This window comes from Macadamia integrifolia, chromosome 1 (assembly GCF_013358625.1).
Source record: "Macadamia integrifolia cultivar HAES 741 chromosome 1, SCU_Mint_v3, whole genome shotgun sequence".
Classification (NCBI taxonomy): Eukaryota; Viridiplantae; Streptophyta; class Magnoliopsida; order Proteales; family Proteaceae; genus Macadamia; species Macadamia integrifolia.
The window spans coordinates 1598952-1622455 of NC_056557.1; the positions used below are offsets into that span (position 1 = coordinate 1598952).

General features: G+C 41.2%; 2 protein-coding genes and 1 long non-coding RNA gene across 3 annotated transcripts; 1 reads left to right on the forward strand and 2 right to left on the reverse strand.

Moving 5' to 3' along the window:
• Positions 1 to 6592: 6592 nt before the first annotated feature.
• On the forward strand, positions 6593 to 9638 carry LOC122079360. The gene is made up of 2 exons (XM_042645762.1): positions 6593 to 7791; positions 9275 to 9638. The coding sequence occupies exons 1-2, from the start codon at positions 6593 to 6595 to the stop codon at positions 9636 to 9638; spliced, it is 1563 nt and encodes a 520-aa protein (XP_042501696.1).
• A 7953-nt stretch (positions 9639 to 17591) lies between these two features.
• On the reverse strand, positions 17592 to 19175 carry LOC122074039. The gene is made up of 3 exons (XR_006138946.1): positions 18953 to 19175; positions 18812 to 18857; positions 17592 to 18339 (listed from the first exon to the last, which is right to left on the reverse strand). It is a non-coding gene; the product is annotated as an uncharacterized LOC122074039 (long non-coding RNA).
• A 528-nt stretch (positions 19176 to 19703) lies between these two features.
• Positions 19704 to 22090, reverse strand: LOC122079370 (protein FAR1-RELATED SEQUENCE 5-like). The gene is made up of 2 exons (XM_042645772.1): positions 19937 to 22090; positions 19704 to 19843 (listed from the first exon to the last, which is right to left on the reverse strand). Exons 1-2 carry the CDS (start codon positions 22088 to 22090, stop codon positions 19775 to 19777), a joined length of 2223 nt encoding a protein of 740 aa, XP_042501706.1. The 3' UTR covers positions 19704 to 19774.
• Positions 22091 to 23504: the final 1414 nt, after the last annotated feature.

Consider the following 23504-nt stretch of genomic DNA (forward strand, 5'->3'; position numbering starts at 1 on the left):
GCAGTCATAAATGCTTGCTGTTGCTGAAGCATTTGTTGCTGAAAAGCTTGTTGGGACTGCTGAATTATAGTAGCAACATCTCCCGGTGTAATGACCGGTGGAGGGTCCGGGAGTGTAGTCATAGGTGGGTCCCCATGTGCCCCACCCTGACCAAGGGTCTCTGGAGGTAGTGGAGGTGAGGTTTTCCCCACAGAGCGGAACCTCCTGGGATTTTGTGGTCGACCGACCGGACGAGGACCCCGCGAGGTACCTCAGGCATTACTACCGGATCTAGTACGTACCATCGTATACCTGTACCTGGAACATATTACACACCATATTGGTCAAACACCGTAGAATTGATTTCGGCACACAATCATATGCCATCACATAAGGTGTTGTAGTGTATGATAGCCTGTAAATATCCGCAGCTTAATTTCAAGATACAGGGCAAAGGCCCCAACAGATATGTCAATGGTCTCACTTGACCATAGCACATTAATCATAGGAATAATAATCAATAATGAGAATCAATATAATCATGCTAGGAGGAGAGAAGGGGAAAAGAAAGAAAAAAATATTTATTTTTTTCAAAATTTCCCAATTTTCATAACCGGTGGGCTACACCGGCGGGTAGGGGCCCGCCGATCGAGCTCGCCGGTCCTAGTGCCTCACACCGGCGGGTGGCACCGGCGGGTAGGGGCCCGCCGGTCTTGCCCTTGAAAAAACACGAACAGGGCCTGGCCCTGTTCTTTCTTGTCCCTTTCCCCAACTCTTTTCTCTTTCTTCCTCTCTTCCTTAGACGATCTTGGAGGTCTCCTCGGCGCTTCTACTCACGAGTCTACTCATCAACTCGGCGCTTTAGAGAAGATTCAACTCTCCCTCCTTCAAGTAAGTTCCTCCATTCTTTTCTCAGAATTTCCCTTTTGAGGTAAAATGCATGTGTAGGCTTCACTTTAGGTTGTCTTTCCATATTTTCCTCCGTAGAATAGTATTTCCATGTGATTGTGATGCTTCTACTATGGTCGTTTGTAGTTTATGGGAATTTTATCTCTTCATTTGGAGAAAACCCCAATTCGTGCCCTAGGTTTCCAATTTGGGGGTTTTTTAAATTTTTTACTCCTTTTCTCCAATTGATAACTCCTTTGTGATGCATTTCACTTGTTTTGTGCTTGATATGCTTTAGATTTCATGAATCATACATTATGCTTGGAATCCCCATGTATTTCCATGAAAATCCCTCTTTTTGTATTGGTTTCCTTGATTTTCATCTCATGCTTGTATTCATGGAACTCCATAGTCTATTTGGGTATGTTCTTGCACTTTCATGATCCCGCTACTATGGCATTTCGTTCTAGACCTAGGGTTTCAAGCTTTCACTTCATTGTGAATGAGTTGGTGCATTGCAATCGAATCCTCTCATGTTAATATGCTCTTTGCTTTTGCTGTCATTTTACTGTTTTCGCATGTTTCTCTGCGTTGTCACCTACCGTGCATCATATCCATTAGCTCCCTATCGTTCTTAGCTTGTCACCGTTCCCGTTTTGCATGAATTTGGTTTTGGATTTCCCCTTTTTAATGCTGCTGTCATTTTCCTTTCTGTACTCACCCTATTTTCTTTTCTTCTTGCCAGGATGTCATCTCGCACCGATAAAGGACCATCATCCTCTGGTGTACGACGCAAGACCACCGCTTCTAAACGGAAGAGTGCGGAGACCAGCTCTTCAGCCCCTTGCACAGGGAGACCCGCACCTGCCCAGTCTGACCCTTCAGACTATGATGAGGAGCACTTCCTTAGTGCAGAAGCAGCAGCCAACTGGCCTAAATTCCTAAAGGGGTCAGTGATGATGGAGAAGACCGTGGTAGTCGAGGACTTCCACAAGGCTCAGCTTCAGGAGAGGTTCTCAGCATTGGGCTGGGACTCTATTCTTCATGTAGACCGACCATGCTACGAGCAGCTAGTCCGTTGGTTCTACTGCAACCTGGAGGTGTCGTATCCGTACGGGGAGTTCACCATCAGCAGCTTGGTGAAGGGGGTGGACATCCAGTTGACGGTGGGCACCCTGGCCTGCATCCTGGGTATATCAGTGGCTGGACACCGATACTACAGTCCTCCCAGGAGTAAGCCTCTGGGATCGTTCATGAGCCTGGCGACGCCGGAATTCATCTACGAGACCATCTGCGGCAGCAGTACCCATCCGGAGTCCGAGACGTCCTTCTACCCTGAGGTTCGTCTATTTGCCCGGTTGGTCCAGTTCAACCTGCTCCCAGAGGAGGTCATCAGAACCAGGTGGGTTTCATGGCGGCTGTCATTACGTTCTGCATTTACACAGCTGCAGAGGGAGGTGTCGAGCACTTGTGCCTCCCCTACGTCATTCTTAGGACGATGGAGCACCATACTTCCCACCCTGAGGATGGAGGATTCCCCTATGGTAGGATCCTCACTAGGATCTTCGAGTTCTTCGGGGTGGACTTGAGGGGCGAGGAGGGGAAGACTCCAGCTGATAGGTTTGATCGGAGTAACCTCCTGAGGATGGGTCTCCAGACCCTCATGGATTCACCTCCGAGATCAGGAGCTCCGAGAGGTAGGGGTAGGAGGGCTGCCCCTATGGAGGATGTCCTCATGGAGGAGGAGTCCAATGAGGAGGATGAGGACTACGTTCCTCAGGATGAGGAGGAGGATCTGATGGGTGGTGGCATCCTTGAAGAGGTGCCTCAGGAGTCGAGAGGTCCTGGTCCTAGTTCTTCCAGAGCTGCAGCCTCACCACATGGAGCCCCACCACCTGGGAGTGGTGTCTACGACTTCGAGGGCATGGTGTCCTCCATGCGGGCCTTGCAGGATGGCCAGGTTCAGCTACTGAGACGGCTGGACGAGAGTGCCTCCAGGGAAGAACGCATCCTGGAGAGACAGGCTACCTTGGAGGATTCCTTCCTCAGGCTGGGTCAGGACTTGGACACCACGGCCAACACTATCTCAGCAGATTTTGGCAGGCTTCGGAGGGAGGTACGACTGGTGAACACGAGGTTTAACTATTACGATCACCGCCTCAACGTCAACTCTAGGCCTCCGGCGAACGTGGTGATCATCGATGATGACGACGACGACCAGTGAGGGCTTGGCTCGCCCACACCAGCTGTTTACCTGTTTTCCCTTTTTATAGACCTTGTTGTATATTTCCTTTCTTATCATTCCTTGTATTTACGCTGTAACTGGTTTCATTTATGGAATGATATATTTTTGGATAGTGGATTTTGTGGTGGAATCAGATGTTGAACACTTGTGTCGTTTAATTGTGTATTTGCTACTTTTGGTCATGGTTATATCATATTATCTGTTGTTTATCAGGTGTTTGTGTGTAAAATTTTTGGAAATCCCATTTTACGCCATTATGCTGCCGAAATTTCGTCGAAATAGTACTCTATAGGTTATATCACCAACCTAATCCCTTTTATATCTATACTCACGCATGCCATGAATGCAACATATAATGCAGCCCCTTTTTGTACTTTCTTTCTTTGGCTTTTACTCTTTAAAACTTTTATATTAACCTAACCCCATTTCCCTATTATAGAGTCTACGAGATTCTAATGGTATGCTGTGAGTGGAGCAGAGCATCACGCTCTGATACCACCGTTTGTCACACCCCGTTCACACTGAACTGGGCCAGTGACCGAGTTAACACCGGTTAACCCAAACCTGCCAAGATCATCAGATACTGTATTTCACCACAGCATACACACAACTAATATAAACTCATCAGATCAGCAGAAGACTAAGTTTTACCTGTGAATAATCCCATAATACTTGATACCCGGATAGTGATACAATAATTATATACATTTGGGCCCGAAGGCATGATATATACACAAAAAGAATAAAATTCAAATATCAAGTACATAAGGGAATCCACCAAAACAATCAGAGTACACAGCTCGGCTCGGTATCAAGGCTAGAGCTCAGCTCGGCATCAAGGGTTGAGCCCAGCTCGGCATCACATAGAAGAGCTCAGCTCGGCCTCAGAAGTGGAGCTCAGCACGGCCTCAAAGGTGGAGCTCAGCTCGGCCTCAGAACTGCTGTCCCGCAGCACAGCTCTCGCACGAGCAGTCAGCGCCGTGCTCTAACTCCTCAGGGGTCCACCAGTCCTCTTCAGGAAACTCGACTGTGGGACCCACCCCATACTCCTCAGATGTATGACCTGCAAAATCATCTAAAAAGGGGTGTACACGTGGGATGAACTCACTAGCTCAGTAAGTGGTAAGATGGACCACACACAGCAGTCCACACATCAAAACACATCATATGCACTACATGCCATGCTATACATTTTAAATCACATCCACCTAAGCAACATTACTAAGTCCTTGGTTTTAGTGCTATTACAACCACAGTGCGCGTATACTCCGGGTACGAACAGCGAACTCCCTCCCGCGATACGCCCATAGGGCTGTCGGAGAAGGCCCACCGTGAGTACTCGGAAAAGTAAAGACAATGCCGTCCACCGGCTCTCAACAGAAATGTAAATGATTGAAAATAAAGGTGCTGACTCCAGCAATTTAAAAGCAGTACGATTGGCCCTCTTGAATGTACCACCGGGGTTGCCGACTGTCCTACATGACCCGTCGGGCATTATGTCTAACCGCCACAGTGACCCGACGACCGTGACCACTGCTTCCCCCCAAATGATAATCCAACACCTTAACCCTTGTTGGGAAGGGTCATAGCACGGGATGGTGAAAATCCTAATACCGCATGCTCCTATATGACAATAGTACGATTGCATAGTGCCTCCGTGTCCCATTCCACGGGCCACCAATGCACTCGTCTCCAAGCCGACTACGGCATCTAGTCTATCAATGCAACATGCACAATGATGTCCACATTCAACATATAAACATCTCATTCAATTGGCAATTGGAAAGTAAACATAGCACATATGCACATCAATGTGTGGAATGAATAGTCTACATAGCATATTCATGATGGCATGACTAGACTAGATATAATTAAATGAATGCCAAGCAATGCCTTGAAACAAGGCCAAAAATCCTCTCGCCACTTACTTGTAGTGTACAAGGATTCCCGTTCGGTACGGGTGAGATCCGGTGCGAATCGGGTAGGATTTGGTGAACCTAACATAATTGAGCGGGGTTAGTACTTCACCATTTTAGGATCAAAATTAATGAAATCCGATGTCAAAATCGTGTTTAGAACGTTAAAAGAAGGTCACACGTCCGATTTGGGTTCAATCGGACATAAGGATCACCCTCGGGGCCACACGGGTGGGTCAGACAGGTGGGCTGTCTGGCACACCGGTTCCACCCACCGATTGGGCCAGGGGCCCCTACTAGGACCGGCAGGTAGGATGGCCCACTGGTTGGGCCCGCCGATTGTGCCCGATGGCCCCCCTGCCTTCTCAGGTGGGTGCCCACAGGCGGGTAGGGGTCCACCGGTCTTGGTGGGAAACACCCTGTTTCTTCCCCATTTTCTCCATTCTTTGGGGAATCAAATGGGGGTTTTTTCCCATCCATTCTTCACACCTTCAAGGTCTTATAGGATGGTTCTAACCTAGATATAGGTTAGATTCAAGTGATGGGAACCATCTTACCTTCTTTGCTCAAGAACGACTTCAAACCCTTCAAATCACTTCAAACCCACAATGCCTCTTCCCCCTTGTCAATATCTCTTCAAATCCTTCAAGATCAACACATAAATCATCTATTAAACCTTAGATTCATTATTTCAAAGGGGATTTGCAAGATCTCAAGAAATCATACTCGAATCAAGGGTTTAAAGCTTGGGTATGGTGAATGTTCACAAAACCCAACTTTGCTCACCTCTAACTGTAGATCTAGAGTTGAAGATCACTCTCCCGGCGCCGGAATGGGAAGATCGAGCTTCGGCGCCGCTGAAATCCCTCTTTTCTTCCTCTTCCTTCTCTTCCCTCCTTCTTCCCTTTCTTTCTCTCCCTTCTTTACTATCCTCACCAACGTACGGGTGACATAAATGGAAAGAAAAGAAAAAACATAAAGCTATATATACAATTCCTAATTAAGTGAATAGTGCACATGGATGGGTCACTCAGGTGGGTGGGTGCACCCACCTGTCCGCCCACCTGAGAGCCAAAACTTGGGATTTTGACCGAGTTCGGGCCTCGGCACGAACCCCACCCCTGGCATACGGTGTAGCATACGTATATATCTTGAAATACGGCTATAATACCTGCTTTATCCGTACATGGCCTTATGGTAGGCGCATGTACACGGCTTGGGCACTCCCGTCTCTTCTGGCACTGGCTCGGACTTGTCGGGCCAGCCGGTGTTTAAGGTCACCCGTGCCATCATAGCCCATAAGGAACCCGCTCTAATTTCCTCTGGCTCGGTTCCTGCATGGTTAAACCGGTTCAACCGTGAAATCAGACCGGGTTTAAGAAGCAGGGTATTACACCAGAGGTTCTGGACAGAACACGAGGGCTTTCTAAATGCAGTTAAGACCTCCTGGGAGAACGACATTTCTGGATCGCCAATGCTGGTTATGGCTCAAAAATTAAAAAGATTGAAGGTCTTCCTGCGCTCCTGGGAGAAAGAAAATTTTCCAAATTTTAATTTGGAGATGATGGAGGCAAAAAAATGCATGGAGGAGATCCAGACCGAAATTGACAGAGATGGGATAAGCGACTCAATTTATGCCAAAGAAGCTGATGCAAAGACCAGATACCTGAAGGCCATGCAAAATTATGAGAAATTGTGGGCTGAAAAATCTCGTTCTAGATGGAGGGATCAAGGAGATAGATGCTCAAAACTTTTTCACATCTCAGTGAAGATGCGGCGAATGAAGAACTCCATTAAATCTCTGAAGATGGATGATGGGACCCTGCCCTCTGATAAAGCGCAGATCAAGGAATACGTCTCGGGATATTATGAGCATTTTCACAAAGGTGCTCCCCTGACCACTCACATAGATTTATTACAATGCATTCCAAATGTTTTGGAAGAATGGGATAGAGGTCGATTAGATGGTATTCCATCTGACACTGAGATCAAGGGTACGGTGTGGGATCTTGATCCAGATAGTGCTCCTGGTCTAGATGGATTTCCTGGAGCTTTTTATAAATCATGTTGGGACATCATATCTTCAGATGTGTGTAAGGCTATCAGATGGTTTTTCAGAACCGATTTCATGCCTTGCAAAATTAATAATAATTTCCTGGTCTTGATTCCTAAAATTGAAGGAGCACTATCCCTGGACAAATTCAGGCCGTTGTGCATGGGAATTTTTTTTTGCAAAATAATATCAAAGGTTCTGGCTATGCGATTATCGTGTGTTCTTCCAAAAATTATTTCTGAGGAGGGGGCTTTCCAGAAAGGGAAGATCATTCATTCCAACATATCTCTGGCCTCCGAGCTGGCCAACATGATGTTTGCATCCACAAGAGGAGGAGGTATGGGTTTAAAAATTGATATCCCGAAGGCGTTCGACACCATCTCTTGGAATTTTATTTTCCATGTTCTGAGGAGATTTGGCTTCTCTGAAAAATGGATCTCTTGGATCCATCAGATCCTTACTTTTGCTAGAATATTAGTTCTGCTAAATGGTGGCCCTGTTGGATACTTTGGTGTGGAGAAGGGTCTGAGACAAGGAGATCCGATCTCGCCGATGCTGTTTATAATTGCTGAAGAGGTTCTTTGTAGAGGCTTATCTGAGCTCCTAGCCAATAACAACATTAAAGCTCTATCGGGTCCCCGTGGTGCTACTATCCCTACACATATTCTATTTTCCGATGACGTATTTATCTTCTCGAATGCATCCATCAGGTATGTTAAAAATATCTATATTTTTTTCTCTAAATACCAGAGCTTCTCTGGCCAGAAAATAAATTTAGACAAAAGCAAGCTTTTCTTGGGATCTGTTCCTGTCCCTAGAAAGCAAGCCATTGTGGAAGAGCTTGGTATCTCCATTTGTCACTTCCCCACCTGCTATTTTGGGGTCGAGATCTTTAAGGGAAGGGTGAAAAAGGAGTCGCTAATCCCCATTATGGATAAAGTTAAAGGGCGGCTAGCAGGATGGAAAGGGAAGATTTTGTCCACGGCTGGACGAGTGGAATTGGTCCGCTCTGTGATCTTGGGAATGATGAACCATAGTTCAGCCGTATATTGGTGGCCTTCATCCCTTATTGCAAAAATGGAGAGGTGGATGAAGAACTTCATCTGAACAGGTGAGATTGATACTGCAAAAAAATATCAGTCAGATGGGATCTGTGTTGTAGGCCTAAGGATGAAGGTGGGTTGGGGCTGCGAAGGCTCAAAGACATAAACAAAGCCATACTCTGTAATATGGTCTGGAGGGTCAAGCATGAGAAATCCATAGCATGCATATTTTTAAGGGGGAGATTCCTGAGGGGTGATGGTTCCTTCAAAAAGTCCTATAAGCCTTCTTCGATATGGCCTGGCTTTAGGAAGATGTGGGAGTTCATGGCCTCCAAAGAAGCCTGGACGATTGGAAATGGGAAAAGCATTAATTTCTGGATGGATAAATGGTTGGGCGGAAAATCCATCCTAGAGCTAGTTGGCCTGGAGGGAGAGTCGAGTCTTCACTGCAAGGGAAAGGTCAGTGACTTTATTGACAATTACAAATGGAAATTGCCGAATGTTATTTCCCCTTTGCTGCATGATATTTTTGATAAAATTCGACTATTAAAATTCCCTCTTATACCTGTGAATATATGTGCCTGTGGAGTCTATCTTCTGATGGGATTTTCAACTCTAATTCTACCTAGGAAGATATTAGGATCCGTAACCCGAAAGTGCCATGGTTCTCTCTGATTTGGGCCAAAAAGGTGCAGCCCAGGGTGTCTATCTTTGGTTGGAGAATGGTGCACGACAAGCTCCCTACAGATGACGCTGTTCAGAAGAGGGGCATAGCCCTTGTCTCTAAATGCAGCTTATGTGGAATGGAGGCTGAGACATCGACTCATATATTCCTTCAATGCTCCTACTCAGAGGATATATGGCTCTTTTTTTGTGGGTGCTTCAATGTGCCATGGAAGAAAGCTGGAACCATGGCCGATTTCCTCAAATGGTGGAGAAGAAAATAGAAATCTATTTGCTGCAAAGAGGCGTGGATCATGGGGTTACTAACAGTGGCTGATCATATTTGGCGCGAAAGAAATAGTAGAAGGCATGATAGCAAGACAAGACCGGCAAGATACCTGAAGCAGATGATTTTAGAGGATATACAGTCCGGTAAGCCTCGCACCAAAGGTGAAGTTAAGACAACGACTGATCTCATCTGCTGCAGGAAGCTTGGTATGCAGACTCAGCGTGCTCCCCCTCAATCGATCTTAGAGATTTTCTGGTGCAGGCCCGAGGTAAATTGGATTAAATTGAATTTTGACGAAAGCTCAAGGGGGAACCCAGGTCGCGTAGGTGCAGGAGGGATTTTTCGTGATCACAAGGGAGGCGTCCTTGAATCTTATAAAATTTTTATGGGAGTCTCGGAAGTCTTCGAAGATGAAGTCGAAGGCCTTATGGTGGGGCTGATGCGAGCTCGGGAGCTGGGCATTACATGTCTGTGGGTAGAGACGGATTCTAGTGCTGTTGCAATCTCTATCCAACAAAAGAAAATTCCATGGTTTGCATTGCAGAGATGGATCTTCCTGTAACCATATTTGGAGAGTATCACATGGAAAATAACTCACAACTTCAGAGAAGCGAACTCAATTGCCAACTACTTGGCTAGAGATGCGGCGAAGACAGGCATATCAGTCACAAATATCGATTTCCCTGCCCACATTAAGGATCTTATCAGAAGAGATGCCGAGGGCAGGCCAAACTATAGATTTGATTAGTGCGCTTCTCTTTCCTCTGCTGATGGCAATGCCGAAGGTGGGGGTCAGGGAACCGGATTTTATTTTTGCTTCAATCTATTTTTTCAGTTTGATGTAGCTCTGTTATTTCTCCCATTTTTCTTCATTTTAATATAATGATTTTCTAGCGGAAAAAAAAAAAAGGGCTTTACCCAAACCTATGGAATTGATTACCAAGAAACCTTTTCCCCAGTTATAAAGATAAACTCTATCAGGGCATTGCTATCTATTACTGCAAATCATGCTGCAAATATCTTAAATAGAAAATTTATATTGATGTTCCTCTTGGATTTGCCACTCACTCCATTGCCAAACATATCTGCAAGTTGAAGAAGTTGTTGTACGGCCTTAAGTAGTCTTTTAGGGCATGGTTTGGCCTGTTCATGAAAGTTATAATAAGCTTTGGATACAACCAGAGTCAACCAAATCACACCATGTTCACAAAGACAAAAAGTAATTAGGTTACTACTCTGATCGTCTATGTTAATGATATTGTGATTACTGCTAACAACGATAAGGAGATCTCCAATCTTAAGGCCTTACTAGTAGCAGAGTTTGAGACTAAGAACCAAAGACCTCTACGGCATTTTCTTGGGATTGAAGTGGCTAGATCTAACAGAGGTATCTTCATTTTCCAAAGGAAGTATGCTCTGGATCTCCTTAGTGAGACAAGTGTAATTAGGTGCAAGCCTACGGATGCCCCCATGAAAGTTAATCATCAGTTGAGTAGTGTAGTGGGTGACTTTGTTGATAAAGAAAAATACTAGAGATATGTTGGCCGCTTGACTTACCTATCCCACACTAGGCCTACTATTGCCTATGTTGTGGGTATTGTTAGCCCTTTTTTTCATAATCCTATGATACGTCACCTTGATGTTGTGTATCAAATCCTACGCCAATTGAAATCCGCTCCTGTAAAGGGTATTCTATATTCTAATTAGGGGCACTTGAAGATCAAGGCATTTACTAATGCTGACTGGGCTGGATCTATTGATGATCAGAGGTCTACATCTGTGTATTGTACTTTCCTTGGAGGGAACCTTGTTATTTGGCATAACAAGAAACAATCCTTAGTATCTCATTCTAGCGCTGAAGCCGAATATCGTGCAATGGCCTAAGGGATTTATGAGCTGGTTTGGCTTAAGAGCCTACTGAGTGATCTCCGAATTACTGTTGAAGGTCCTATGTGTCTGTATTGTGATAACAAGGTAGCCATCAACATTTTTCACAATCCCGTTCAGTATGATAGGACAAAGGTTATTGAGATTGATAAACATTTCATCAAATAGAAGCTTGACCAAATGACTGTTTGCATTCCTTTTCTTAGCGGATTTGTTTACCAAGGTTGTTCACTGTAAGGCATGTCATCCTCTTGTCTCCAAGGTAGACATGTACGATATATTTGCTTCAACTTGAAGGGGAGTGTTGAGATGACCATAATTAATTTGTTTTTACCTTAATTAAGTCTTATTTACCGTAGTAAGTCTTGTAGATAGGGATGCTTAATCAATTTTACTCTACTTTCCTTATTTAATTTATTATAATCTTCTTATAAATAAAAAAGACTTCTGTCATTACTGACAAGTCGAATCATTCCCTAATCTCTGATTCTCAACTAACAATAACTTGGATTTTAAGGTAGGCTACAAAGACTAAAGAGTGGCTAAGCTTGGTCCAGGGGATAGGCCCGACTCATTCGGGTTTAGGCTCAAATGCAATGTTGGGATAGTTGTTGGCCTGGCCTTGGCTTGGTTGGGTTGGATCGGTCTAGGTAGGGTCGGGATAGAATAGTTAGATTGGTTCCACCTAAGTTGGCTAAGATTGGATCAAACTCATTTTTTTTTTTATTAGATTTCATTTTAAGGGCTGAAATTAAAACATTGATATCTTACAATCTATGTGGTCCATTTTGATGCACCACATATTGTCGCGAAGCATTCACTAAGAAATTTCCTTCTGTATGGTAATAAAGTTTTTTATCTTACATAAAAATGACAATAAAATCGAGGATTCCACAAAGTGATGCTTCACGTTGACTGAGGTCCAAATAACATCGGATTTTTACAAAATTTTGGTGCATGTTTAAAACATCAAAATAAGATAACTCCAAAGGTTTTGGTCAAAATCAGGGATTTGAATACTGAGAAATATGCCAAGGGTAAAATGGTTATTTTCACATTAAAAGTTAACCAAAAATCACAAATTTGGATGAAATTTTGCACAAGGATATAAAAGGGTTAAATAGGGCTATCATAGGGGGTTTGGATCTATTAGGGAAGGTTCAAATGAAAAATTTAGGCTAGGTGTTAGTTGGTAATCTTTGCCATTCGGTTATATTTGAGTCAACTAAGCCCTTGATCATCATTGCCAAGATGTTCTCTCAATGTGCTAAAATTCATTGTACGCACCTAACTTTGTCCCCCCAGCCCAACAATGATGATTTACAAACAAGACAACACTAGTACGCTCTCTTCCGTGGAGGAATCTCAATCTTGTTCAAACCCAGTCAACTCAGCCGATCTTGTCCAAACACAACCAACTCAGCCATTTCTGTTCAAACCCAGTTAACTCAACAAATTCTGGTCAAACCCAATCAATCCAGTCATTCTGGTGAAACCTAGTCAACTAGCCCATTTAGGTCAAACCCAGTCAACTTAACTAAATCTAGCTACCCTAACACAGTCCATTTTGTATAAATGTATGGAATATGATTGAGTATAGGAAATGCCAGGGATCCAACCCGATACTATTCAATGATATGGGTAGGTGACCGTAAAGGGTCAATAATGTTTTCCGTCATAAAATGACGATCGATCTAGTCATGTGTTCGATCCTTGTTGTCATTTAATAGTGTTCGAAATTGTGGATCCATCGATATCTCACAATCGAAAATCAAATGATCGGATGTTTTGCAATATGTTCCTAAAGTTTGAACCTCATTAAACCATATTGAACAAACCCAATCCCATTTGAACCTAAATAAAGCTAAGCAAAACCCATTTTAAAATAGGCTAAAAACCAAACCGAATTTAATTCTCATTAAAACTAAGCAAACCCCATTTTGAATGAGGCTGAAACCAAGACAAATTTACATTGAAACCAAGCCAAATTCATACTTATTTCAGCCATTTAGGTCAAATCCAAGTCAACTTGGCTTGAGCCAAGCCAAGCCAAGGGGGGCCCTCCAACCGACCATATTTATTGTAAAAGAAAAGTAATTTAAAGCTGCTTTTCGGAATGTCAAAGCATATTGGGGGGTGGGGTGAAACTTTTCTGCTCGTTTGAGGCCTTTCGGATGGGTAGAAATCGTCTGAAATTCGCATCGGTGCAATTCCATGCAATTCTACCCCAGGCGATTGACATGTGTCCCTGGGGTAGATCCACGGTTCAGATTTAATCCCCACAAACCACTGAACAAACCATCTTCAACCAAACCAGTGGGGACCAAACCGAAACAAACCGGTTCGGTTCATTATTTGAAATAAAAATGTGATCTCGACTCTCTTTGTCTCTCGGCTTGAAATTTTGATCTCTGCAAGGTAAAGCTCAGATCTCGACCTCTCTCTCGACTCTCCCTCTCGGTTCCCTCTTTCTCTCTCTCTCTCGACTCTCTCTCGACTCTCTCTGTCTCTCGGCCTCTCTCTCTCGATCGCGAATCTCCTCCTCGGTTCTCTGTAAGCCCTAACCCTGAAATCTCGACACTCCCTCTGTTCGTCGCTCCCTGCTCTCTGCTCTCTCGATCTGTTCCACGCTCTCGACTCTCTCTCTGGTCATCGCTCGACTCCGGTAGAACAGCCCTGCGCTCCCTGCTACGACAATTTCTTCATTGGAAAGGTATGAAATACAACTCCTTCATTTTTATGTAATCTTGTGGATGTATTTGTTATGTTAATTTTTTTTTTTTAAATTAATTAAGTGTACGATTAAATCCCCACCAGACCCATATCAAGTATTGCTTTACCTGGATCACCAATTTTTAATAAAATTTTTTTATTGCATCCCTTTCTCTGTGGTTTTGACTACTTAAATATTAGGGGAAAAGGGTTTGTAATTCTACGTTGATATCTCACATTCCGAAGTTGTCTCAAACATTCTTGTTCAGAGATAGGGATCATTGTGGACATGGCTAAGCATCTCTTGCATTGAAGTGAAAGAGACTTTTTTTTTTTTATAATGAAAGACTCATCATATGGCTTTCACTTGATACCACACCTTGATGTTTGCTCTCTGCCTTTAAATTTTTTTTTTTAATAGTTTCCTTTTAGCATCTTCGCTTATGTCATATTAATTTAAGCATTACATCCATGTCAATTAGATTTTTTTTGTTACTATTGGAGCCTTTTTTTTAATGTAATCTTCTCTTAGGGGTATTGTATTTTACATAGAAATGGATGCACAACAGCGGATGTGTAGCTGTGGTGAAGGGGTGATGGTCATCCGGACTTCTCGAACGATGAAGAATCCTGGACGACGATTTTACAGATGTCCGTTAGGTGAAAAACATCCGGACTCTTTCATTTGGTTGGACCCAGGGTTGAGGAACTATACAGAGACTGTAGACACAGGAGCATGTCATTCAAATGAAAGTGTTAATAGGAACACACGGGCCATCTCGGCTATTCGTCATCCACCCTATAGTCCAAAAGTGCGGAACCAAGTAGTAGTGGATCAGTCATTGCTCAACCATTATTATGGTTTAACCATCTTCCTTTGTATTTGGATGTTAATTCTTTCATGCTATGTCTTCTATGTAACGTCCTTGTAAATAGAACTACTGTTTCGTTAATGAAGTTGGTTCCGTCATGTAACAATCATATGTCGGGTTATTATCATGATTATTTCCTTATTACTATAATGTACTAAAAATATTTTTGTAGGTAAAAAGTCTTTAGCTCAAAATGGTAGAGCATCTGGGCTAATGCCCAGGTTATGGTGGTTCAAATCCACCAAGACTTTGAAAGATGGGTTAATGTGTTCTACCTTACTGCTGTCTTTAGCATCTTTTTTTTTTTGTTTTTTTTTTGTTTTTAATAGTTTCTATTGATGAAATTGCAGTTATGTATTTCTAGGAAAGTTTGCGGCTTTAGCCTTTGTTTGGCATTGCATTGATTTTTTTTTTCTCTTGTAACGAGGAGGATTAGTGAATTAGAATCGCTCATCATCGTTTGTAACGAGGAGGATTAGTGAATTAGAATCGCTCATCATCGTTCATTGCAATCCTTATAGCAATTGAGAAAAGCACTTGTTAGTAGTATTCATAGTTGATCATATAATTTCAATGCTAGTGATATTTCACTCCTTATGTTCGCTATCTTGCATTGCTGCATTCACAAAACTTGACCAGTAAACGTTTTTTGCTCTCAGTTTTTCTCCACAATCCTATATATAATTGGTAGATTGATGGACATGCCTTGTTGGAACATAAAAAGGTCTTTTTGGGTGGATTCTATACAGAAACAGTCGTAGCAAGCTATTGGCAGGGAGAGGATATGGTCAAGGTTGATGACTTATGAGGCGTTATCACTGGAGGTCCTAACATAGAGCTTCAGAAGTGGCTATTGAGCAACAACCTTCCCATGATTTGGCTCAGAAATCAAAGAATATAAAATAATTCATCACTTTTTCTACATCCCTATAATCTATTGGTTTGTTTCTACCCTTTTAACTCAGTTCCTACATATCTAAGTAAGTAGTGAAATTGTATTCTTTGACTTAAGATTATTTGAAGGCTGATTGGGGTTATAATCAGTTATGTTACATATCTATTTGAAGTCTTAAGTTACTACTGGCCATAACTCATAAGCTTACTTGCGGTTCTCTGTTTCTGTGGCTATTTTGCTGCAAGTTTGAGGGACTGCTATCTCAACTTCTGGCCATTGGAATGCTGAGATATTTTGGAGTTCCTAGTTGATGGTCATACTATGCCTTAGATTCAAGTTGGCAGTAAATGCAAGCTACTGGTAATTAATAAATTTTGTTTTCAGGTTTCTATTCTGTTGGATTGATGAACTGTGAATTCTGGTCATTGGTTCAAGTTGATTCTTGCATTTTTAGTTTTATAGGATGGCACTATATGACGAATGGAGAATGTGATCTTTGTTTATGCTATTCTGCTTATGGTTGTGAAGTTATAGCTTTGCTGATTCTTGAACTCAGTTTCTTTTCCAATTTACTTGCCCATAGCTTTATATCCAACCATTGAACTGGAATAAAACTTTAAGGGTGTGAAGTACTTAGAGAGACCTAGTTTCTGAGTTTCCTAAGTAATTTGGGATTGATCTAAGTTCTATTTTTGGGAGTTGTCGAAGATCTCCTACTGCTGTTTTGAGTTCCTATGATTCTGCGTGTGGGTGGGATTTTCAAATATACTATGGTGTTAGATTTGAGTCCATTAACACCAGTTAAGAAAACTCAAAATTTTCATTCAGTTTTGTATGTACCTATCATTGCCCTCAAAATATGAATTCTACTACTGGTAGAACTTCTCAAATCATAATATAACTTAAACACTACTCATTTGACCACTAATAGACTGAAAATACTGTAACTAGACTCCTAAACTGACTAAGAATCAATAACTAACTAAAATTTCAGAAATCCCAATGAAACTAAGACTAAACAGTATAGAAGACTCATAAACTCCTCAAGCTACTAGGTGAAGACTTTGAATTCATGTACAACCCCTTGGACTAAACAACATAAATATGCCTTTGGAATTTGTTCCTGTTTTTTAGTCTTCAAGGTAAAGGTGGATTGTTGAATTCTTCAAATGTTCTAAAAGAAATAGAAATGTGCCTTTATATTGATTGCATAGATTTCAGTAGTGGTTACTTACCTACAAAACAACTGAAAGGTGTGTTATTCAGACAGACAGTAAGCCCTATAATTTCCTCTCTTCTAAGAAGACCCCCATGGTAATACTAAACCTTTTTGGGGGATCTCTTTCTTATATGGTGATTATTACCTTTTTTTCAATCTCTAATATGATAGCTCCATTGGTGCTTTTTCAGCAATATGATTTTGGACAGCTACATGCACCCATGCACCTTCAATACCTTTTCTCTGCTAAACTGTCTAGGGAAAATCTGGGTAAGAAATTAAAGAGAACGAAATTAAAGTTCTGGGAAGTACTAATACCTTCAATAGCTTTTCTCTGTTCTTTCTTCTCGCTTTGTAACTTACTATTTAGTTAATTGCCCTTGAATATTTTCAAAACAGTAAAGTCATAGATAAAACAGATGTTTATGCCTCTAGGGTGATTCTCTTGGAGCTAATAATAAGCTAGAAGCCAGTTGAAGTGAACAAACGGCCAGGGGATGAGAATTTGGTCCTCAGGGTTATGCCCCCCCCCCCACCCGAATCCTTTCTTCATGGTGATTCATCAGATGGGGAGCTGCAAACAGTGCATGGGCTGATGGCAGATTGATAAGCCCCTCTATTTGCTGCAACTATTTAGTTTCACCTGGTCATGGTTTCAAAAAATAAAGCTGTCACATGAGCACTCTGGTCTGGGGCTAAGGAATTAATGTGGAGCCTAAGGAGTTTGAGGCTTGGGTACTTGTCTGTTGCTTTGTTCTGCATGCCATGGAATCAGAAATGTTTTAAAATATGCAGTCATATGTGCACCCTGGCTTCTTTCAGTATCAGCACTTTACTTTTTTTTTTTATATATATATATATATAGCTTTCTTTACCTTCATTAGTGGAATTAGGCTAGGGAAAAGTGAAACCATTCAAAAGGTCACCATGATGACATAGAGCTAAGTAGGGCACTAGAGTTATTCTTCATCCAGGGACAAGAAGTCAAAACAAACATAACAATTTTGACATACATCCACACAACCAATGACTCTCTCTTTTAAGGGGTTGAGAGAAATAGGGATGAAGTTTTACAAGAGTGCAAAATAAAGTAGGTGGAATGAAATACAATGAAATAAAGCAGGTGAATGGAACAACTATACATAACATTATCTCATAGCATATATGACATGTGTCCCAGCCATTTTCTTGCTGGTTGAAGTGCAAAAATTTCCCCAGAATCTAGCTTTCTAGTTCCTTATAAATGACAAACCTCAGAAACTCAAGCTAAAATGACAGAAAAAAAACAACTAGACAGCCAATCAACATACACTCCAACAGTTATTGTTGTCTTAAGCATGTGAAATAGACTTCTTTTTTTGTTGCTTGTTCCCCAAAGGGTTGAATGTAGTGGCTCAATGATTTCCAAGTTCTGTACACTGTTATGCATATTTCAATTATAAGATCCATAAAGAAAATTCGAATTGTTATTGTAATATAAAGCATAATGATGTGCATTTTCGACTCCTGCCAATGCAATATCATTTGAACAAAGATATTGGAGCAAAACTGCATTTCAACCCTACTTTATGGACGAATGGAAAAAAAAAACCAGCAACTGAAAAGAAGAGGTTATTTTTCAAAAAGGATACCTAGTAGAGTCAATAATCATATGGTCAAATGAGCCATTAAACGTGACCTGGCAAAGTCGGTGAAGCATGAACTAAATTAAAAATTGAATCCTCCACCAATCAAAAAGGGAAACAAAGCTTAAGAAAATGCACATTTATATCATAATATTTGAGGAAGAAATATAACTAAAACTTTGAATTGCTTCATTAGAATTATACAACATAGAGTAGAAAACCATAAAAGCTCCAGAAAAATGTACACAATCTACTCATCTAATCTTCAGAGATGGAATCAATGTAAACCTACTAGGGAATTACTGTTTAACATTATCCGAAGTGAAAGCAATGCTACCATATTTAATATTTAGTATCGCCTCTCTAAACATAGATTTAGGGTCAAGCAAGTATAACAATTGTGCCAAAACCCATATTGAACATCCACAGCCACACCAGATCCATGTAATATGGGACAACAGAGAGATGTAGTAAAGCATATATTAATCAAGGAAAAAGCTCGAAGCATCAAGAACAAAATCATACCAACAATGAGTGGTTTGTAACAATAACCCCTTTCTCTGCTTCTGTCCTGTGCAATATGCATTTAAAAATTTGCGTTAACAAAATGATCAATTATACAATCTAGTCACCAACTCAAAGAGAAGCACTCAAAGGCACTCAGACCTCACAGAAAATGCAGCAGCAGAAAAGTTGCAGTCGCATTCTTGTAACCCAAAGAGCAACACTCCTCCAAACATGTAAAAAAATAAAATTCAAGTTATGGGATAGAAAAGTTGCACACTACCATTTGACAGTAGCTGCAGCAGCAGCCAAACATAGATAATATTGCTTGTAATAGGTGTCTAGACCAAGTGCAGATGGATCCTTGGCTGCCAAAATTTTTAGCCAGCAGAACCCCCTATAGATGTTTGATCAAGACCACAAATAGCAAATTACAAGATGAAGACCTGATGATAATGACTTATGCTTGCTAGGAATCCATCCAAGCATAGCATGAATCAAAAAGGTGCAATAATGGAAACTTTTAATGCTCAATAATCAAGTTCATGCTCTATTTATAGAACTAATAATAAATACCTACTAAGGCTTGGGATGGGAATCCTAAATCCATTACTACATCTGCAAAGTAAAAAACCAATAACTCCACCACAGCAGCATATAAGCCCAGCAAATTTATCCATTCACAAAAATAGTATAGAACATTGCGGACACATAATGAAGTCTTGGTGGATTCGAACAACCATAACCTGGGCACTAACCCAGGTGCTCTACCATTTTGAGCTAAAGACTCCTTACCTACAAAAAAAGATTGTTAGTACAACAGAGGCTAACAATCAATAGAAATAATAAGATTACTGGATATATTGGTAAGCATAAAAAATAAGGATCCAATGCAACTTCAAGTGTTTTAATATCAAAAAAATAAGCCATGACATTAACTGGATGTATTTAATAGCAAAAAACAATAGTCCTCATTAGCCGAATCTAAATATAATCTTCATCCACTGATTGATGAGCTACAGATGCTTGAGATGATATTTGGGAAATAGAATCCTGCAAGTGACATTAAATATTAGGCAACCTAGATTTGACTAAGAAAATAAAAAATACAACACTATAACGCTATAACAAGCCAAACCTACTCACCATAAGTGACATGTAACTGGAATATGTGTTATCCATCAGGCAATCTTCATCCGGTGGTTGATGTTCTTGTAATCGTTGATTGTTACTTGGCCCTCCACTTTTCTTTTTTTTTCCTTGTTTTTCAACCCAACTCTTTAACCGTCTACCACCTCTTGTATTTTTCTCTTTATGCTTCAAACGTAATCCATTGTATACGTCATTAGAGAAATCAGGCAATATTGGCATATCAGGGCAATCAACTGGGTTGATTCTAATATTACCAAGCTTAAACCTTAATTCATTCGCAGCATCTTTCACCAAATTGTATCCCTCAATTGTATTTGAAGCTTCTGATGCTATTTGAATAAGTTCAGGACAAATACGCTTATACCGTTGGGTACAATCCAAGTTGACATCTAGTTCAACTTCTTTCCCCCTACTGTCATTGAGTACCATGGTTCTTGCTCCCCGTGTCCATCTCTTCAGAATGTAGCATTCAGGAATACGCTTTATATCTAACACATCAAAAACTTTCAAACAATGGCAACACAGAATACCATCTGTCTCAAATTTCATGCAACTGCACGCTATAATTCCTTGAAGTGGGTTACAACATACTTTATACTCACAATTTGCTTCAAAAATCCCAACTCGAAAATTAATGAAGGGCATTCCATTACTTCGGTCTATGATGGTGCAAACAGTCATCCAATTATATTCCTCTTGAAATAACTGAAAAATTGCAGGAGTGTAGAGTTCCCCAACCTGTTTCTGTACAATTGACATTGAATTTGCAAGTCGTGGCATCTTGTTTCGTGCATCAAATTCAGTTTTTAATTCATTACCACGCTTCTGGTTAAGAACTCTTTCAAAATGTTTAAAAAATTGCACAACATCCAAAGTTGACTTCAAATAGTCCTTCAAGTCACTGTTCAGACTCTCACTGAGCTGTGTACTTCGAATGCCTATTGTGAATGTGTTTTTCATATAGCACTTCGCCCACTGACTTTTAAGACCATAAATACGTTGCAACCATGCATTATCCTTAACATCATACTCGTGTAGCAAATTATACCACACTGTCTCGAATTCATCTTCCACATCGTATTGGTATATGCATTTCTTTAAATCTGTAAGAAACTTGGAACCATCTTTCATCATATGACCCAAATGTGTAATTCCATTCTGCATTAAGTGCCAAGTACACAATCCATGCCACGTCTGAGGCCACACTTCTTTTAATGCTCTAGCCATAGCTTTGTCTTGATCCGTGAATATAGTTTTAGGCTTCTTTCCACCGTGAGCTTCAGCGAATACCTCAAACAGCCATTCGAAAGATTCCGCTGTCTCATCATATAAAAGTGCAGCCCCGAATACAGTGCACCCTCTATGATGATTGAATCCAGCAAACAACCCAAACGGCCTACACTCTTTGTTGGTGCGAAATGTAGTGTCAAAGCTGATTACATCTCCAAAATGTGCGTAGTCAATGATCATCTTTGGATCAGCCCAAAATATGTTTGTTATTTGTTCTTCACTATCCAGTTGAAACGAGTATGTGAAAGATGGGTTGGTCCTAGTTTGGGTAACAAAGTACTTCATCAAACTACCTGCCTCACCATATGTCAAGGCACGCTGTCTTTTAGTGCGGAGATAGTTCCTAACATCTTGGGTCAAACAACTAAGGTTTTCTATCCCACCAGCCTGCCTACCCATCAACTCAAATGTGGATCTAGGCATGATCCCCGAGTCATCTGCCAAATCAATTTCATGCCTATGTATGTCTAACATCTTCCTCTGTGAACGCAGCATATGAACTGTTGTTGTGCTATGAAGCTCATGATTATGTTCCCTCACAAATTCACAGCATTTGTATTTTCCATCATCAACCAAACATATGTTCATTCGTGCCTGGCAATTTGTTCTTGTCTCAGCTCGGGGGTTAACAGTATTCATGTCTCGCTTGTCACTCAATCGACAACCAGCTTTTGAACAGACAAATCCCCTAGATGTTATAGTCATCTTGTCTTTCTTGCTCTTATTCATAAAGTGTTTCCTAACACTAAATCCCATTGCCCGTCCAAATCTGTTGTAGTAATCATATGCATCATGTTCTGAATTGAATAACATCCCACATATAGGTTCACTCACATCATTCATGCTACCATTCTCCATACTAGACAAAACAAACAAAAAGCATTAAAGTAGCAATACTTCAACATAATTTAACAAAGCAAGAGCAAGAGTGGAATTAAAAAATTTTAAAATACTCTAACTCGAATATAAGGACAGAGACAACAATTCTCTTAGGTTTTTCACAGAGACAGCAAGCAAATAACAAATAATTCACTTTTCCATGTAATCTCTCCCTCTCTCTCTCTCTCTCTCTCTCTCTCTAATGTAGAGGGGGTAGCATTAAGCATCAGATGGGTAACTCATAATAGCAAGCCAAATGGCTTAGACTCTTCACTTTGAGAAGGCCTCTCCAACTCAGCTTCAAAAACCAAAGCCATCTATTAAGACACCCTACTAAACTCAAATTACAACAACAAAACACAAAAAAGGGAGAAATACTAATTCATAATAATCTGAACAGCCCACTGCATTTAAACACATATTCTTAACTTCCATAACTAGTGACAACTTACAACCTTCAACATGCAAGCAACGAACAATTCACTCCACATAGAAACAAAACTAAAACAAGACAATCCCAGTAAGCAGATGCAAACAAAAGAAGCCAAACCCAGTAGAATATTAAAACTATAGATCCCCCAAAATCAAAGATTCCTCCAAAATCAAAGATTCCAACAATTCAAAGCTGATCTCATAGTCAAAATAACAATATCACAATATAAATAAGAAATGTTTGGGTGCATTTGTAGAAGAAAGTAACATCTATTTGATTTCAGTCCTTCAAATGCACATGCAAATGCAAATAACAAATAATGGAATTGAAATTTTTTTGTGCAGAGAAAACACAACAAGCTTATACCTTTGCACAGAGCTTTGTAACAAAGAGAGAGCGATCGAGAGTGACGTTGAGCGCCGAACCTAGAGAGTGAGGAGTCGAGCGACGAACAGAGAGATTCGAAAGCGTGGAACAGAGAGATAGTTGTTCGCGTTGAGCGGCGAACAGAGGGAGAGTCAAGATTCGAGATCGACAGAGAGAGCCCGAGAGATTTTCAGAGAACCGATAGGGAGAGTCGAGATCGGGAGAGAGAGGCCGAGAGATTTTCAGAGATTCGAGATCGACAGAGAGAGCCCGAGAGACAGAGAGAGTCGAGAGAGAGAGAGAGAGAGAGACAGAGAGACAGAGGGAACAGAGATGGAGAGTCGAGAGAGAGGTCCACCGAGATCTGAGATTTTGCTTGCAGATCTCGGGTTTCAGGCCGAGAGACAGAGAGAGTCGAGAGAGAGAGGCCGAGAGACAGAGAGAGTCGAGAGAGAGAGAGGGAAAACATCACATTTTTATTTGAAATAATGAACCGAACCGGTTTGTTTCGGTTTGGTCTCCACTGGTTTGGTTTGAAAAGGGTTTGTTCAGTGGTTTGTGGGGATTAAATCTGAACCGTGGATATACCCCAGG

Excerpts from the sequence above, each read along its gene's own strand:
- LOC122079360 (XM_042645762.1), top strand. The coding sequence starts at position 6,593 with ATGGAGGCAAAAAAATGCATGGAGGAGATCCAGACCGAAATTGACAGA. Across the intron at positions 7,792-9,274 it reads TTCTCGAATGCATCCATCAG|GAAGCTTGGTATGCAGACTC; the intron begins GTATGTTAAAAA and ends CATCTGCTGCAG.
- LOC122079370 (XM_042645772.1), bottom strand. The coding sequence starts at position 22,090 with ATGGAGAATGGTAGCATGAATGATGTGAGTGAACCTATATGTGGGATG. Across the intron at positions 19,844-19,936 it reads CCAGTTACATGTCACTTATG|GATTCTATTTCCCAAATATC; the intron begins GTGAGTAGGTTT and ends TGTCACTTGCAG.